General features: G+C 32.4%; 1 protein-coding gene across 1 annotated transcript in view; it reads left to right on the top strand.

Annotated features, from left to right (window-relative positions):
- The first annotated feature begins 2,241 nt into the window (after positions 1-2,241).
- The window catches only part of LOC123016373, a 30,984-nt gene continuing 17,071 nt past the window's right edge, over positions 2,242-16,154 (top strand). Inside the window, exon 1 of the mRNA XM_044416730.1 lies at positions 2,242-2,471. Within this exon, the coding sequence (XP_044272665.1) occupies positions 2,408-2,471 (64 nt within the window). The 5' untranslated portion in view covers positions 2,242-2,407. The remainder of the gene's footprint in view (positions 2,472-16,154) is intronic.

The following is a 16,154-nucleotide window of genomic DNA, read 5'->3' as shown; positions in this document are numbered from 1 at the left end:
TTAAATGATGACCTGACCTCGACACCTTGGCACCAGCTGTTCTGACAGGATTATTTCAAAGTGGTTGAGTACTTTCAAAATTATTAAAGTAGTGAGTTGTTAAAATTGCCGCCGGCCTAAAATAATTTTCCTGACAATTGTTAATTGCGTTCCTTTCGCAAATTTAGCTCACCAACGGCCATTGTAATGAATTTTGCGCGTGTTCAAATCAGCTTTAACTTTGTGTCTCAAAAATGGCCCTACACTTGCATTAACGCAAGCGCGATCAGACAGGTCCCTTTTAACACTAAAATCCAAACAAAACAAAAATACAATATTTGGACCTAAAACATCATTTCATTTTTTATACACGGCGTCTCAGCAAGTTTGCAAAGACCATTACTGATTTTTAAATGTTAAAATTTTTCAAAATTTATTCATATAATAAATTGAAGAAATTTTTCGCCAAAAATAAACAATTTGTTTTAACCACCAGACAAAATCTACCAATAAAAGTTTACATTCAAAAATATTAAGAAAATATACATGGTATTTCATTTTTAAAAACAAGTTTGTATTGTACTTTATTTCTGGGACACGCTGTATAGTTATAATTTCAGGCGATGCACTAGATTAGTACCTATCTATCAATGTCCTATAGTACCGGGTGGGGCATCCATTACGCCCAAAAAGAAAATCCCCACTTCTAATTAAATAAAATTGTTGAATTTTTTCACACTTATCTGGACATTAGTAAGGTACATTCTGTAATTTTTTTTGGTAATTTTTCATTCACAAACAAGGCAAAAAAAATATAAAAAGTAATTTTCTCCCAAAAAATTTAATTCTAATTTTTATACTGACCTACGCAGAATCACTTACTACAATTGTTTACAAAATCAGAAAAAAAATACCAATTAGATTTTGAATTAAACGCAATTTTCCATCTTAACTTTGAAAATCATTTTTATTTATGATCTGCTACTTGTGCCATCGTAAATTTAGTTGACAATGGGGAACTGCAATTGGGGTAAGATTCCAAGGTTTACAACAAAAAGACCCTTTAAAGTGGTCGGCTACCAGTAAATAATTCTTTTGCTGTCAAATTATACCATTTTGTCATAAATCACCTGTCTGGTTTGTGTTTAAGTAAAAAAAAGCAATTATTTGGCTAACCAAGTCAAAATTTGAAATTGTGATATCAGGTACAGATTCATTTAGTGTAAAAACTTTATAGGTAAATTAACAGAAAGTATTCATAAAACACACAAAATTGTTACGGACTCATTTATTATCAAAAAAAAAAAATAGAAAATTTCTCAAATTATACCCTATCAATAATTAGTTAGGTATATGAAATATCGCCAGTTTTAATTAATTTGAAGTCGCGATTTATCAAGTGCGCGTAACCGATGCCCCACCCGGTATAAAGTTTTTAAAATTTTAACATTTAAAGGTCAATAATAAACTTCACCAACTCTCTGAGACACCTGGAAGTGTATGGGGACGAATAATAATAAAAAATACATTTCTTCGCAGCGTTATAGGCCCGAAAACTGTGAAATGCTTATCCACTAATTGTCGTTACCACTGCTTGGTTAAATGAAATTGGGCAAATCACTTTCTAAAAAAATAATTTTTAAGACTTGTATGTATTGCCGAGTATTGTCAAGAATTGTCTTAAAGTTATGTCGGCTATTTTTAAGTATTGTTTGGTATTGCATAATATTGTTTTGTAGAGTATTGTAATGCATTGCCTAAAGGAGTTGTACAAGTATTGTGAGCAGTGGATGATACCTCGGTTTGATCCTTTATCTCAAGAACGCATTTGATAGTTTTTCCAAAAACTGCCCTAAATCGGTATCTTACTCTCCCAAAGATACCCTTGCATTAACCCGAGGCGATCAGGCCCCCATTAAAACGATTACCTATATCAAAAATCAATCAGCGCTGTCTATGATAATTGATCACCAATTGGTTAATCATATGATAATAATTACCGGATGTATGCATTCATAAATTTAAGACTCATGCAACGTGTCGAAAATTCGTCCAGCGAAGAATCATACGATGATAGTTATCCAATACCTGCAATGTAAATCTGAAACTCATACCATTCCAATTATACAACTATAGTGGCGTGATCTAGCCACCACTGCAAAAAACAGCGACAGATAACGTTCGCGTTTCTTTTTCTACACACGTGAATGCCACAGGTGGGACAGAGCATTACGAGGTTACGTGGCCCTCAATTAAAATAGTGAGTTGTAGACGTTGGCGCCACATTCTACTACTGCAAAATCAGTCTCTGTTTAACCGTTGGGTGGTGTAGTCGCTTTCGTGTTGAGTTCTTCGTCCACGTGACTATCGAAACCGAAAGTGCACCCTAGGAGATTCAATTATTCCAACGTGCTTCAACCGGCCTATTATGAATAACGTGTTTAAACAAGTCAAACGCAGTTTTGCTGTCCTCTCAGCGCTTTTTATAACAGGTGAGTTCAGAAATGTCAACAAGTTTTTTTTATTGTTGTTTTTGGTCAGGTTCGGTATCTGTGAAATTTAATAAAGTAACGCCACTTTATCAAGATATTTTTTTCAATGGGTTAAATCCCAATTCTTCAAGTTTATAATGGTGTTAGAAATGCCACTTTTAATTTAATTGGTTGTCGGGAAACTAAGATTTTCGTAACAAGACGAAGTTTAAATTGACATCTAGTTATGGTTCGAAGCGATTTTCTTTATAATTAAGCTGATTTTGAAGTGCCGTGACATTGAGGGCTTTTTATTGATTCGCGTCAATTTATTTTGTTGAAAAACTTCATATTTTCGTTATAAATGACACTACCTGTGCAATTTTTTATAATAACAATAAGAACAACCGGAATGATTCATCGTCGAAACAAATTTTTACATCCCCTAGTAATAAATTACACGAATCTGAAACTTTACAGCTGAAGAAAATTAGGTAAATAATGCCACCCAGTCAGGAAATCCTGAAGGCTGAAAGTTTCCTCACTCCAAACAATTCCACTCATATTATCTCAAACTTTTTCAATATAGAGTACGCGGTCGTGTTTCAATTTTTGTTTTTTTTTGCACGCTACCAATCATCAGCCCAAAAGAATCAATTTACGGAGGTATTATTGTAGGCTGATTTATGCCCACACGTGTTTTGATAAATTTATGCCCGCTGAAACTGAAATAATAAGGCATCAAGAAAATACGTCAGTGTTACGTGTTTCACATTTTTCGTATTTTTTCTTAGACTTGTTTACAAACACCGAAATAGAGCTACTGAAGTCACAACGCACGTGAAGCCAAATCGGTACAATCGCGAAAATTTGTTTACACGAGAAATCATCTTTGTAGGTACATATTATTTCCGCATCCGAGGATCATAATTCCGTTTCATTTCTTCCTTTTTTTACTGTTGTGTATCCTTGACGCGTTCAAGCGATTGTTCATAATCATAATACAATCATATAATCAAACATCCAATAAACAAAAATCTTTAATTGTTATTTATCGGGACTTTTCCACCAATTACGAGCGAGTAAACAACATAAAAATTATTCCATGGTGGTTTGAGACTTCAATTTTATTTATAATTTTTTTTATTTTTTATTTATTAATATATATATTTTCGAAGTTGTAAATTAATTACTCTCTATCTTTTATTTGCTTTTTGACAAAATGCTTATTTAAATTTTTAGAATTAAAAATCTGACGTTCGTTTATTCATAATAAAATTTTATCGCATTTTCCAAACAAAACGAAATGGAAAATAAAGCGAAAAATAGTTTTGCTTTTGCAGTCATAATTCTTAAAAATTGAGAACTTCAAACTGCTAATTGGAAATCACTAGAACCGTTAATTTGTACTAAATTTTCTGAGATGATAAATGATAATAGATAACAAATATTAATATTAATACTAATTAAATCTGGCAGCTTGATTTGTCCACTTTTAGTCACCACAGACGGCTAAGTAATCAGTATCAGTACCTACCTACTGTTGATAGTTCATTCACGGAAGCAACAGAGACAACCAACCGAGTCGTCTTCGAATGTTCTAGAACTCAAACGAAAACAAATTTTCCTCGTAGTTAATCATAAAAAAACCTTTCCGGTTGAAAAGTTTTTGACAATTAAGGAAATCCAAATGTTTTGGTGGTTTTCCAAATTTGTATCTTAAAAAAAACGGTGATAATGTAATTAGCGGGATAGTTTTAGTACTGCTGCATTCTATGAACAGGTACGTAAGGTGATGACCTTGGATGACGTTAAGGTGGGGAGTAAGGGGAATTGGTCGAGCCCCACAATTCCTAACATTTGATTGGTCGAAAACTATCGTACGATTCTGTCGTATGCGGAGGGATAGATAAATTTACACATCTGTTGTATACTTATTTAGCTTATCTAAGGTAATGGAATCGCAGTACTGAATGACGTGGACGTTTTTTAGCGTGAATCAGACATTTATTCACTGTAAATTAAAATAATAAAAGACAAAATGTATTTACTTCTTGTACAAAGTTGGCAACCAAGCTATTAAGATGCATGGCTTGTCGGGGTTTATTGTTTTCATTGAAAAAGTTAAAGCTCACCTATCGCGTCCAGTGTTTTAAAAAACAAACAGTACATCGTGGTTTATTCGCGTATAAAAGTAATTTGATGCCCTAAAACATGTCGCTTGTTTGAACCGGTCTTAAAGCGGATTTATTGCAAGCAACGTACGTGCTTTCAAATTTGATTTAAATCGATCAATGTGACCTTTATTTTATTAATACGTCCTTAACAAAGCTGGTTGGATATACATTGCGAATAATTTATAACTAATGACGAAAATTAGAGGTTATGCAATTTTATTTGTAACACAAACGTCGCTTTGTGTGTCGCAATTAAAAGATTTTAATTATCTCTGGCGAACGCCGTAAAACAACACGTGTGCTCGTGAAACGTTGACATCCCCAGCTTTTAAAATTAGCTTGTTTTAATTCCATTTTTTTGAAGAAGGACGAACTAGATTTGGAGAAATATAGCTAAGTGCTTTATAAGTTTAATGTCATGGAATTAATTTAAAACGTGATGGTGAAACGTAGGTTTCTTAAATTAAATACATGGTTGCATACATGCCTTAACCAAAGCTTCCGCATTTTAACAAAAATGGGAAAAATTCGAGATAAGAAAAATACGAGTTGGTAAAGGTTTGGCTGATATCTTATTAAAATACCTAAAAAAGATCTCAAACGGTGATGCACTGAAAAATAATTTAGTAGGGCCAAGGAAAAATATTGCTCTATCCATAAATATTTACTTATAGTCCAGACTTTAGTATAAACATCGATTACGTCCTTTTTAATTATTTATTTTTACTTTTCGACTAGAAAAAATGTTACTACAATCAAATTGCATAATACTAAATGCAATTAACTTTAGAATTCATTCCGCATACTAATGTCTGATAAATGTATATATGTCTTGGAGTGACTTGAAAAAACTATTCAAAAATAAGTACCAAATAATAAATGATCTAATTACTACATTAATGCTTCTATAGTTACGTATAATTATTCGCCAAAAACCAATTTTTCAAATTATTGAATTTTGCCACTCCCATAAAACAGAGGGCTTAAATAATTTATCTAATTATATTCCGCTTTCACACATGTGGATTTGGTCATATTTTAGCATATAACATAATTTAAGTGTGGCTTTCGGTGTCTACATATTTATTGAATATTATACTATAAACTTGAAAGGAACTTTGAATTATTAAAAGTCTCCGCATTAGGGGATGTTCCGCCGGGAAACACCGAAAGGTAAGTGGAAAATTTGACTGGCGCGTGGCTGCTTTCACCCCTTTACGGCAATTTCTTCATACTATGATTAGAAAGCACCTGCTATCGGAATCTGCTCGTTCAATTTCCGCTCTTTCGTATTCAGGAACTCCAGAACTTGTTTGGATTTTATTACAATTTCCATTTGAAGTTACGGCGCTTTTATGATGTTATTGTAATGTGATTTGTGGAACGATGGGATTTTTGCCAACTATAATAATGCTCAACGATAAAAAATAAAATTTAAAAGACCTTTTTCAGATCCCTTGTTGCCTGAATTAATACTTGCTCTAAAGTATTTCACATTGACAAAAAATGGTTATTATAATAGGAGTTTACAAATTTTACAAAATCACAATAGATTTCCTGAATCGATTTTCATATTTTTTCATGAAACAAAGTCAGTTGAAAAGTATACTCGTTTTCATATTAATGTGCATTAAAGTAATCGGTGAAAGGGATTCTTTTAGCATGCGAAAATTCAAACAATCCTAACCTCAATCTTCTCTAAAAATTATTTTTTCAAATAAATGTGTAGGTACCCTCGGTGGCAAAAAATAATTAAAATTAACAATTAGCTAATTAACAATTAGCATAGAGTAGATTTCCTATATTAGAAATATGGGAACTCTAGCATAGGGTAGCAAACATAAAGATTTTTGTCATTATTGATGTGATTAAATTTGATCTGAATATGATCTGAATGACGTTTATGACACTTTGTGTGAATTGGCCTTTAAATTAAAGCTGCATTTAGACTTCTAACAACCTACTTGAAGTACAGTGATGGACAGTGAATTTCGTCCACCCAATTTCTGTGAATTCACAAACATTCACTGTAGTTTGTGCTTTATTGTCAGGTTGACTGACATTCAAATACGTATTGTCAAATTTAATCAAATTCGAACATGCCAGCAGTAAGTGCGTTTAATAAAATAAAAATTATCTCTTTGGTACATACAAGAAGGTATGTCTCAAAGACGTGTCTCCATACTTTTGGGCATACCAAGGACTACCATTTCAAAGGACAAAGGTAAAAAGTAGCAAGAATTATCGAGCCTTCTGTCAACATGACAAACGTTAATCAAAATTCTGAAACAAGGTTAGTAAAACCTAAAGACTAATTTACACTTTTAATCTTTCAAGGAAATTGGGTGGACGAAATTCACTGTCGATCACTGTACTATAGAATTCGCAAAAAACTAGTACAGCAAAATTTTGTTGGAGTAAATTGGGCTACGTGAAAATGTCAAATATTAACGTCTGTCATTATGACAATTTGAATTCTTAAGTATTTAAAGCCCTAAATTCCTAATTATATTTATTTTGAAAAAGACCCTAAATTGCAGATTTACCAACCACCACGAAATTAGTAACCAGTTAACATAAAGTAGTAGAAATGTTACAACATTTTTGAAAAGTTGACATAACTACCACGTTTTGCTGTTTTAGTTTTTTATGAATTCGATAGTACATTGATATGAAAACGAGTATGCATTTTTAAATCCAAGGAAAAATAGTGGAATTGATGACACTGTTAAATTTAATGAATGACATATCAACTACTTTGATTTAAATAAATGAATAATAAATGATTCACCCTGGATGTGTATAAAATTAAAGAAAAGTCACTGAAAATAAGTATAAGTTTTAAATTCTTAGAAACGAAATAAGCAACATTTAACCTGTATTTGCTGTACTTGTACTGTACTTGCAGTTAATAAGCCGTATTTCGCAATTGATAAAAAAATTATAGGGATATCAACTGTAATGGATGATATGTACTTTTATAATTTAATACATACAACATATAATTGAAAATAAAAAAACAATGATTGAGTTGGATGGGGAATGCAAATAATATAGTTTTAAGCTAAAAGTTAGGTTTTGTACGACAGGTAATGTCTTGTAATAAGGAGCAATGAGGGAGGCGAATGACATAAGAGAAGAAATGGGGAAAACAAATATTAATTTAGATAGTTCACGATGCTTGAGTGAAGAATGGAAATGTAGGTGATGTTATGGCGATTTTAGTTTGAAAAAAGTGTGTTTTTCAGTTTTGAAGTAATTGCTATTCGTAGCTACATTTAAAAGTAATGAAATATACGAGAAAGACAGCAGTCACGAATGTTATCGACGTTTTTGTTTTTCTAGTGTTTATATCAATACTTGAAACCATGTTTCCGTTTGGGAATTGAAAGTGTAATGTAGGTTGGCGGAGTTGGGGGCAACCGGGACCAATTTGTTGCAACAAGCTACTAGACGTACTGGTGTTGTTGCGGATATAAGTTTATCTGAGGGAACCCAATTATATTTATAATTAGAGACATTGTCTATGGCGCTAATTTTGCAGATGAGTGTATCCCGGCATGACACATGCCGTAATCCGTTGTCACTGTATCTGCCTTGGAGCTGCCTAAAAACATTATTACGGAGAACTACTTGACACATAAACATGTATCTTCATAACACTAGAATTAATTAGCCGGAGGAGCTCAGCTTGGAATTAAACAAAACTCGACTGCCATTAATTCCAAGACTCAAACAATGAGAAAAAAGTCGACGAAAGGAGCGCTTTGATTCCAACACTTGTAACGAATCTTTTGACATTCATATTAAGTCCCCTTCTTAGATCCGATTACTGAACGTAATCCCTCGAGGTGGTTGTAAAGTTTTCAAAACTCTTTCAATGCACACAATCCGGCGACTTACCGAGCGGAAGTCGAACCGACAACCACAAAAGTGACTAAATTTTCAATGGCGCATTACTTCATATTGAATTAACACTCTGATATCACAAGGCGACAAAAAAAAGTCATGTCGTGACAACTTGACAAATTTTATATCATTTTGTTCGTCTCAGTGAGACAAATCAAATGCACTAATTTTTTTTTTTTAAAGTCCACACGCTTTAAACAAAATATTTTTTTTCTAATTTAAATGAATTTAAAATACTTTAAAAAATCATTACTCAATAACTGTTAGGCCGATTTCCTTCAAATAAAGACCATTCTAAAGGGATGGCCTTGCCCTTTAGAATCATATAAAATTTGAAATTGAATATTGGCAAACTTTTCTTCGAACAGTGTTCGAAGAAGTTCGCAGTAAATCGAAATAATTTAAGAAAAACCCTACGAGTAAAATTTTTTTCATCATTACCATCGTGTAGAGCATCTCTTTATTAGTTGTAATCCAAATTTGCTCAATGATCAGTGATCATTTTTAGAACAAAAAACTCTTTATTTGCTTTAATTAGTACGCAGATGCTCTTTATTTGTTTTAAGTAAAGAAACAGTTTTTGTTTATTCTAATTAGAACAAAGAAGGTGCAATTGACCATTTTTAAGCAAAAGAAGAGCTTTAAAAACAAATACTTTTATAAAAATGCAATTTTAAGTAAGATTAACATGCATTTCTCCTATATGGCGCAATACCTGAATAGCAAACCTTAACTTCAAAAAATCATATCTTGAAAACTACTCGGTATATTATTTTAAGAAATTGGATTCTCACTAATAAAAAGATCCTCTACACGATGGTGACGAAGAACAAAAAAATACTCGTAGGGTTTTTCTTAGATTACTTCGATTTACTTCGAACTTCTTCGAACACTGTTCGAAGAAAAGTTTGCCAATATTCAATTTCAAACTGCATATCATTCTAAAGGGCAAGTCCATCTCTTTAAAATGGTCTTTATTTGAAGGAAATCGGCCTAATAGTTATTGAGTAATGATTTTTTAAAGTTAAGTATTTTAAATTCATTTAAATTAGAAAAAAAAAATTTTGTTCAAAGTGTGTGCACTTTTAGAATTTTTTTTTAGTGCATTTGATTTGTCTTACTGAGACGAACAAAATGATATAAAATGTGTCAAGTTGTCACAACATGACTTTTTTTTGTCGCCTTGTGTATTTGGAGGTGAAAAATGGCGGATGCGCCGGGACATTTAACAAAGCAACACAAGAAACAAAAAACGTCTATTAATGTTATCGTTGCTAGTAATTCTGTTGCTTAATAATTCTGTTGATCGAGTGGAAAAGTCCTGCTGCAATAATGGATAGAACTTTGTAAATTCAAGTGGGCCATTTCATAGCTTCCCTTAATTGTAAATAAGCCTGTATCGCTAAGGCTATGTCGAGTTTCAGCTTTAACTGAAATGTTTGCGCTGTTAACCGAATTCCTAGAATTACACCAATAATTTGAAACTTTGTTATATAGAGAAGTCGTTGCAATCAGTGAGATTTGAAATGAAAATTACTGATATGACGTCACGTAGTGGGTTTACCGCTTCTCTACCGCGTTATGTTACTTCGAATGCTTCAATTTATTACACAAGAGCTGGAGCTTTGAATTCGGCCATTTCTCGTTAATCTGACTGTTAACTTACATCGGTCCATACATAACCCCAACGACATAACCTGGAAATTTAATTATAAAAGCCAATCGAAAATCATAATTGGATTAGACAATATCCAAACCAGACAATTCTACATTTCACCTGGAAGCAAACATTTGCTTATGACGTTGATCTGTAGTAACTTCACGTTCGAAAGGTTTTTTAATAACCATCGGATCACTTTTATTAATCCGTGAAATTAATTATGAAATTGCGAAATTCTGGAGCAACTTTTCTAAAGCTAGAAACGTGACAAGACTAGTCTTTTTTATTCGTCTTGCGCCGCCTTTCAGTACTTGCTGGAATATGAAAGGGTTAACCTCAAATATAATACATATCAAGACCACTCGGTGCCAGTGTTATTAACTTTAAACCTCGCAATATGTTTCACTTGAAGCCCTGTATTGACTCTATAAAATTGAACGGTCACTCTCAATCTTTTTCCTCCTAGTAATCAGATTTAATCGGAAAGTTCTTAATCAAAAAGCCACATCTATACGCAGTGTTATTTTACACATAATCGTGCAGAATGAGAAGCTAGTCTCAAAACCTAATTGCGATTTTTATCAGTTATTCGCTATTGTATTAAGTAAATTATTTTTTAATAAATTAAAAATGTTTTTTATTTATCGATTACATGAAGGAGCATACTAATTGTCTAATCAGCAAAACGTATATTTGTATGTCAACTATAAACAAACAATAAATTTCAATATGTTGATGTTGACAATAGCAGCGGCAACGTGACGATATATAGGTATACATTATTTTATTGATTAAAAAACTGGCAAAAACTGAAACGATGTGACGAATCATTGGTAGACGGTAGGTCAAAGTCAGGTTATTTGTCATAAGATAGCTTAAAGAATATCTTTTGTGTTTATAGTTATGGTTGTTTACCCCTCAATTATGTATAGTTTGATTTTACATCTTTCACTTTGAGGGCTTTACCGGGGAATGTCGTGAGCTACCGATGGAGTGCTCGGGGTTTTCTAATTTGAACCGTAATAAAAATTTTGTGTGTAATAGATTTATTGGGGTGATAACTATTTCTACTATGAACGACCCAAAAAGTTAAATACCCTTAAAGACCATAAAATCGCTATACAAGGAAATTTTATCAGAAATTTCTTGTACATTTTTCGGGTTACTAGTATTCATCATCAATAATTTTCATTTGAATTTTACGAAGACTTGTTATAAAATATTAAAATAACATTTCATAACAACTATTTATCCATTCACGAAGCTGTTGCCGCTAAGCAATATAACGAAGCCGAGGGTGACAGATACCAGTGCACCCGAAACATTTCGCCCTCGATTTGGGTTGAGTGACGACACTTCTTCATCCGAAGAATATTCTCATACATAATTATTATTAGCCGTAGGATATTAGATACATGTATCGTAATTTGATTATTTCATTTTATAAAACGAATATTTGTTAAATATTTTTAAATAAATTTTAAAATTTGAGTTATTACGTTTTTGTTACCACTGATTCGGAAGTCTGCTTCTCATTTGAAAGTTTTACGTCACTATCTTCCTCTTACTCCGACAACATACAGTGACATGGAAAAACTAGAATAGACATACTGAGTAGGTACCAAGAGCCCTCGATTTTCACAACAAAAGAAACAGGCAGAGCATTCGGTTTGAGGGTGATTATGAAGATTTACAAGAGGTACGGTTTATAGCTTAGCGGCAACAGCTTCGTGAATGGATAATATTGGAATAAATATTACAACTAATTTTTGTTGTCATGCAGTTTGTTTGTTTGTTCTAAATAAAGACAGAAGTTTGTATATATTGGCAATTATGGAAATTAATTACTAATATCGTGCAATGTTTTATTAGCGAAATAAATTTTCCGATTCATATAAGCGCCGTGTTGAAAAGTTCCACATCTGACAAGAAACTGCAAGCTTTTGTGTATGGTGGCTCTGTTAAGTCGCTCATCTAGAAAAGGTTTATTCTGCATCCAGATGTTTATGATTTTGTCAAAACTTAATTCAGACTTTAAGCATATCTCCGGTCGTCAAGATCCTTCCTCGCATGTTGTAACAAGAAAACGATCTAAGTTGTTTTATTTTCGATGCAAATAGCAGTTTCCTATTTCCATTCGGCTTCTAATAGTCATGTAAAAATATTCTGCTTTTAAGTGAAAACTTGTGGTTTTTTTTCCTTCTATTAATAAACACGTTCTTGTTGCTTTTAATTAAAAATTGATATACAACTCGAGCATAATTCGCAAATTTTATTGTGTTAGTTTAGGTGCAATCCTCATTCACTTTGCTTACGTTAAATCAAATTAAACAAGTGTTCAGTTTAAAGTTTTAATTAATTTAATTCATTATAAATGCCGGAGCGAAACTCGCGAACATTTCCGAATGATTTAAGGTCGTGTGGTGTTTTTCCGTACACAGATACGTTTCTTTCATCTTATAAAGACACAAAACCGCAAATTGTCAAATTTCACTCAAACTTGGATGCATACAGGGGGTGTCCAACGAGTAATAATGAGCCTGAAATTTTTTTTGAAGCTACCAATATTACATTTTGAAGATAACGTGGATAAAAATATTTGGTTTTAATTAATTAAACATAGGGATCGTATTTTTATTTTTGACAAAGTTTATACATTATACTCGAAGCCGGGCTATTTATATCGCGCTGCAGTCTTCGAAGCGTTTTTTAAACATTCTCCATAAATACGAATCAAGTCGGTTGTTAACAAATACTTAACGTACAACCCCTCGAGATTATTGAATTGTTGTTAATCAAAAGGGTTGCCAACAGATTCATTCATTGTGGATCACTTTGTATTATCCACGTTATCTTTGTCGTGTAATGTTGGTTGCTTAAAAACATTTTTCGGGTTCATTATTACTCGTGGAACACTCTGTCAACGGAAGGTTTTATTTTAGAATATTTTTGAAAGTCTGAGTTAATAATGCTTTGCGCATTGGAGCTCGCAGAAGTGCATCGGTCAGGAGTATAGTCTATGGTCGTCCATCAAATGGACACATATGCCCCCAAAGTGCAGCTCATCATTCACTGCACCACGATATTATTCACCGGAGACCGATGCCCGCACCCGGAAACCTAGCCAGCAATCCCGTGATGCCATAATTGACCGGTAACTTCATATAACTAATTAATTAAACCATTATTGCGATTTTCACCGAACAGTCCTAAAACTAATGCGTCACAAATCCTGCACAAACACAACTAAATTATACTGGAATACACGTCATATTTGTAAAGCGGAAAGTTCATATTTCGAGCGAATGTTTACATACAGATAATGAGAGACGTTGACAGGAAAAAATCCACATGATCTAATAAAGAAAAGGTTTGGAATGGATGAGCAAGAATACGAGAAAAAGGAATCTTACTAATTGTAACGAGTGAAAGATAAAAAAAAACAATTATTTTTAATGATAAGCACAAGACATTTTCCAACAATGTCAGAAAATATAAGATGTATAAAAATTCGAAATGATATTAATTTTTTCCACACTTTTTCTTTCCGTATATGTTCAACATTTTTATTTCATTAACGTTTCTAACGATTATCATGATTAAAATAAAAAGTTAATTCTTTTAATATTTTTTAAATAATTTAAATAATTTAATCTAAATAATTTTTTGTTAATCTAGTATTAATATACAGGCTGCGCAAAGAGTATGAAATCAAGCGTATTTTCTATTTTGCTAAAACAAGCAGAAAGATTTAGTTTAGTTTCCTTTTTCAGAACTCAAAAACAAAAAAAATATTTCATTTCCAAAAACGGTCATATTTTTTATAGTACAAGATGAAAATTTGGTTTGGCTCCATACTTCTTGTTCACCCTAGTTGTCGTTAGATCTGTTCATAGCAACGATTTTTAATTAAAAATTACTCCTAATTGTCTATTAAACTAATTACGAATTTTGATAAAATGTTAAAATATTGTTCAATTATAAATATAAATAAAAAGAAAGGTGAACAAACTCTAATAATTTACGTTTTTAAATAACTTGTTTAGTGATCAATTTTTTGAATAAAATTATATATTTCACTGTTAATTGGATAATTCATATTTTCTATTTTTAAACTTGATTGCGTGTACGAAAAATCTTTGTAATATTTGCATTGTACTCTTGTTATAAATTAGTCATATTCTATAGCCCAGTTTTATAGTTTTGTAGGATGTCCATTATTTTTATATAAATTTTTTGAAGGGCTTAAATTATTATGCAATAGACAGAATTATGTGTTTTGAATATTGCCTGAATTTTGAAAAACACGTCGTACAAATTTGCATGAGTGGATTCGTTACAACAAATTAGAGGTAGTCATTGAATATATCACGAGCGTATTTGGTTCTAAATAGAATTTCAATGAATGCAGCGCAATACATTTTATTCTTTTCCCATTTTTTTTCTGCATTAAATATACAGTACGCCAGCAAAAATTATCTTGTTCAATATTTTATTTGATTAAAAGGCAAACAATTATTTTGACTTCATTCTAAATAATAATAACTGACTACTGAGTGATTTATATTTATACATATTTAACTACTGTTCTGGGTGCTCCAACCACTTCATTATTTTGTCGAGATGTCGCAAACGGTCCAGTAGAGCTTTTTTCAGATCCCATCCTTTGCATCGCTTACATTATAATCACTAGGGGAAAATTTTAATTACATCACGTCGCTTGATTTTCTTTTTTTGTCTTTGGAGGATATTGTTGTGAAATTGTATGTCCAAACGATCGCGCCAGAATAGTCGCTTCCAGTCGGTGTCTCACTGGGCACACACAATTGTCGCCTTAATTGATTAACAATCCTCTAATAACCGTGCGACGCTATCTGAGTACAGAATTCCATCATGTGTTAACAACGTCCTTCTTCTCGCCCCATGATTCCGGCCAATTGAAACTTCTTCCATCCTGTTTTACTCTTGGACTATTATATTTTAATTGTTGTTCTAAAACTTTGCATATGGACTGAGTTGACTGAAAAACACTAGTACCGCTACTCACAATGAATTTACTGTTTAAATACTTCGGAAAATCACGTGATGAAATTAATATTTTAAGCTTATCATTATTCATTTAGTTTTTGCTTTATTTTTCTCAAAGGCTTCGTCGAAACGTCATAATGTTATAACGTCATTTCCTTGTGATGTTACCTTATCTAAAAAATATTAACTGTACGACTTCGTTTTAGAAATTTCCTCGGTCGATTAGAATTTTCATTAATCAAACGACCGTCTTAAGATGTAATTCTCAAGACTACGCTAACTCCCCGCGTGGCGGAGGTTTCTAAGATGTCCCTCGGGATTAATGCATTACTCTGAAACCAGTCTCTTTTACAAAGTTGCTAAAAGCTCATGTCTATGTGTTAATTAGCTAAATCCAGTACGTAATTAAGCACTGCGACTGAAGCAGAACTGCTCAAATTTGAAGGTTCGAATTTTTAAACCTCTGGGTAATTAAAGATTTAGATTACTACTAAATGTTTTCAATACCCTTGACGGATTATACCGAACGTAATGGGGTCACTTGGTTTAATAATTGAATTAGGTTGTGGTTGAGGTATGTCTATTGATTTATCCACTTTGTCGCATTTTACGCACATTTTCTTTACGATAATTGCACCACATGATAGTCCCTCCCAAATATAAACTATAAATATATACAGGGTGTGACAGAAGAATCAAATCAACTATCGAAATTGTAAAGAGGATTTAGTCTATCATTAGTCATTACAAAGACAGTAATTGAAAAAGCTAACTAAATGTTTATTTCATATTGTAAATTAAGCTTCCCAGTCCCATTTTGAGTATGTGAAATTAAGCTATTGCGGCATCAGAGTCAGTAAGTGTAACCAAGCCACACTTGACATAATTTTTGACATAATAAAACCAAATCAATTTTTTTAGCGAATTTTC

The sequence above is a fragment of the Tribolium madens genome, unplaced genomic scaffold (genome assembly GCF_015345945.1).
Source record: "Tribolium madens isolate multiple individuals breed KSU strain unplaced genomic scaffold, Tmad_KSU_1.1 Scaffold_1;HRSCAF=32;Tcas5.2_LG8, whole genome shotgun sequence".
Lineage (NCBI taxonomy): Eukaryota > Metazoa > Arthropoda > Insecta > Coleoptera > Tenebrionidae > Tribolium > Tribolium madens.
This window is presented reverse-complemented; position numbering and strand designations above follow the sequence as displayed.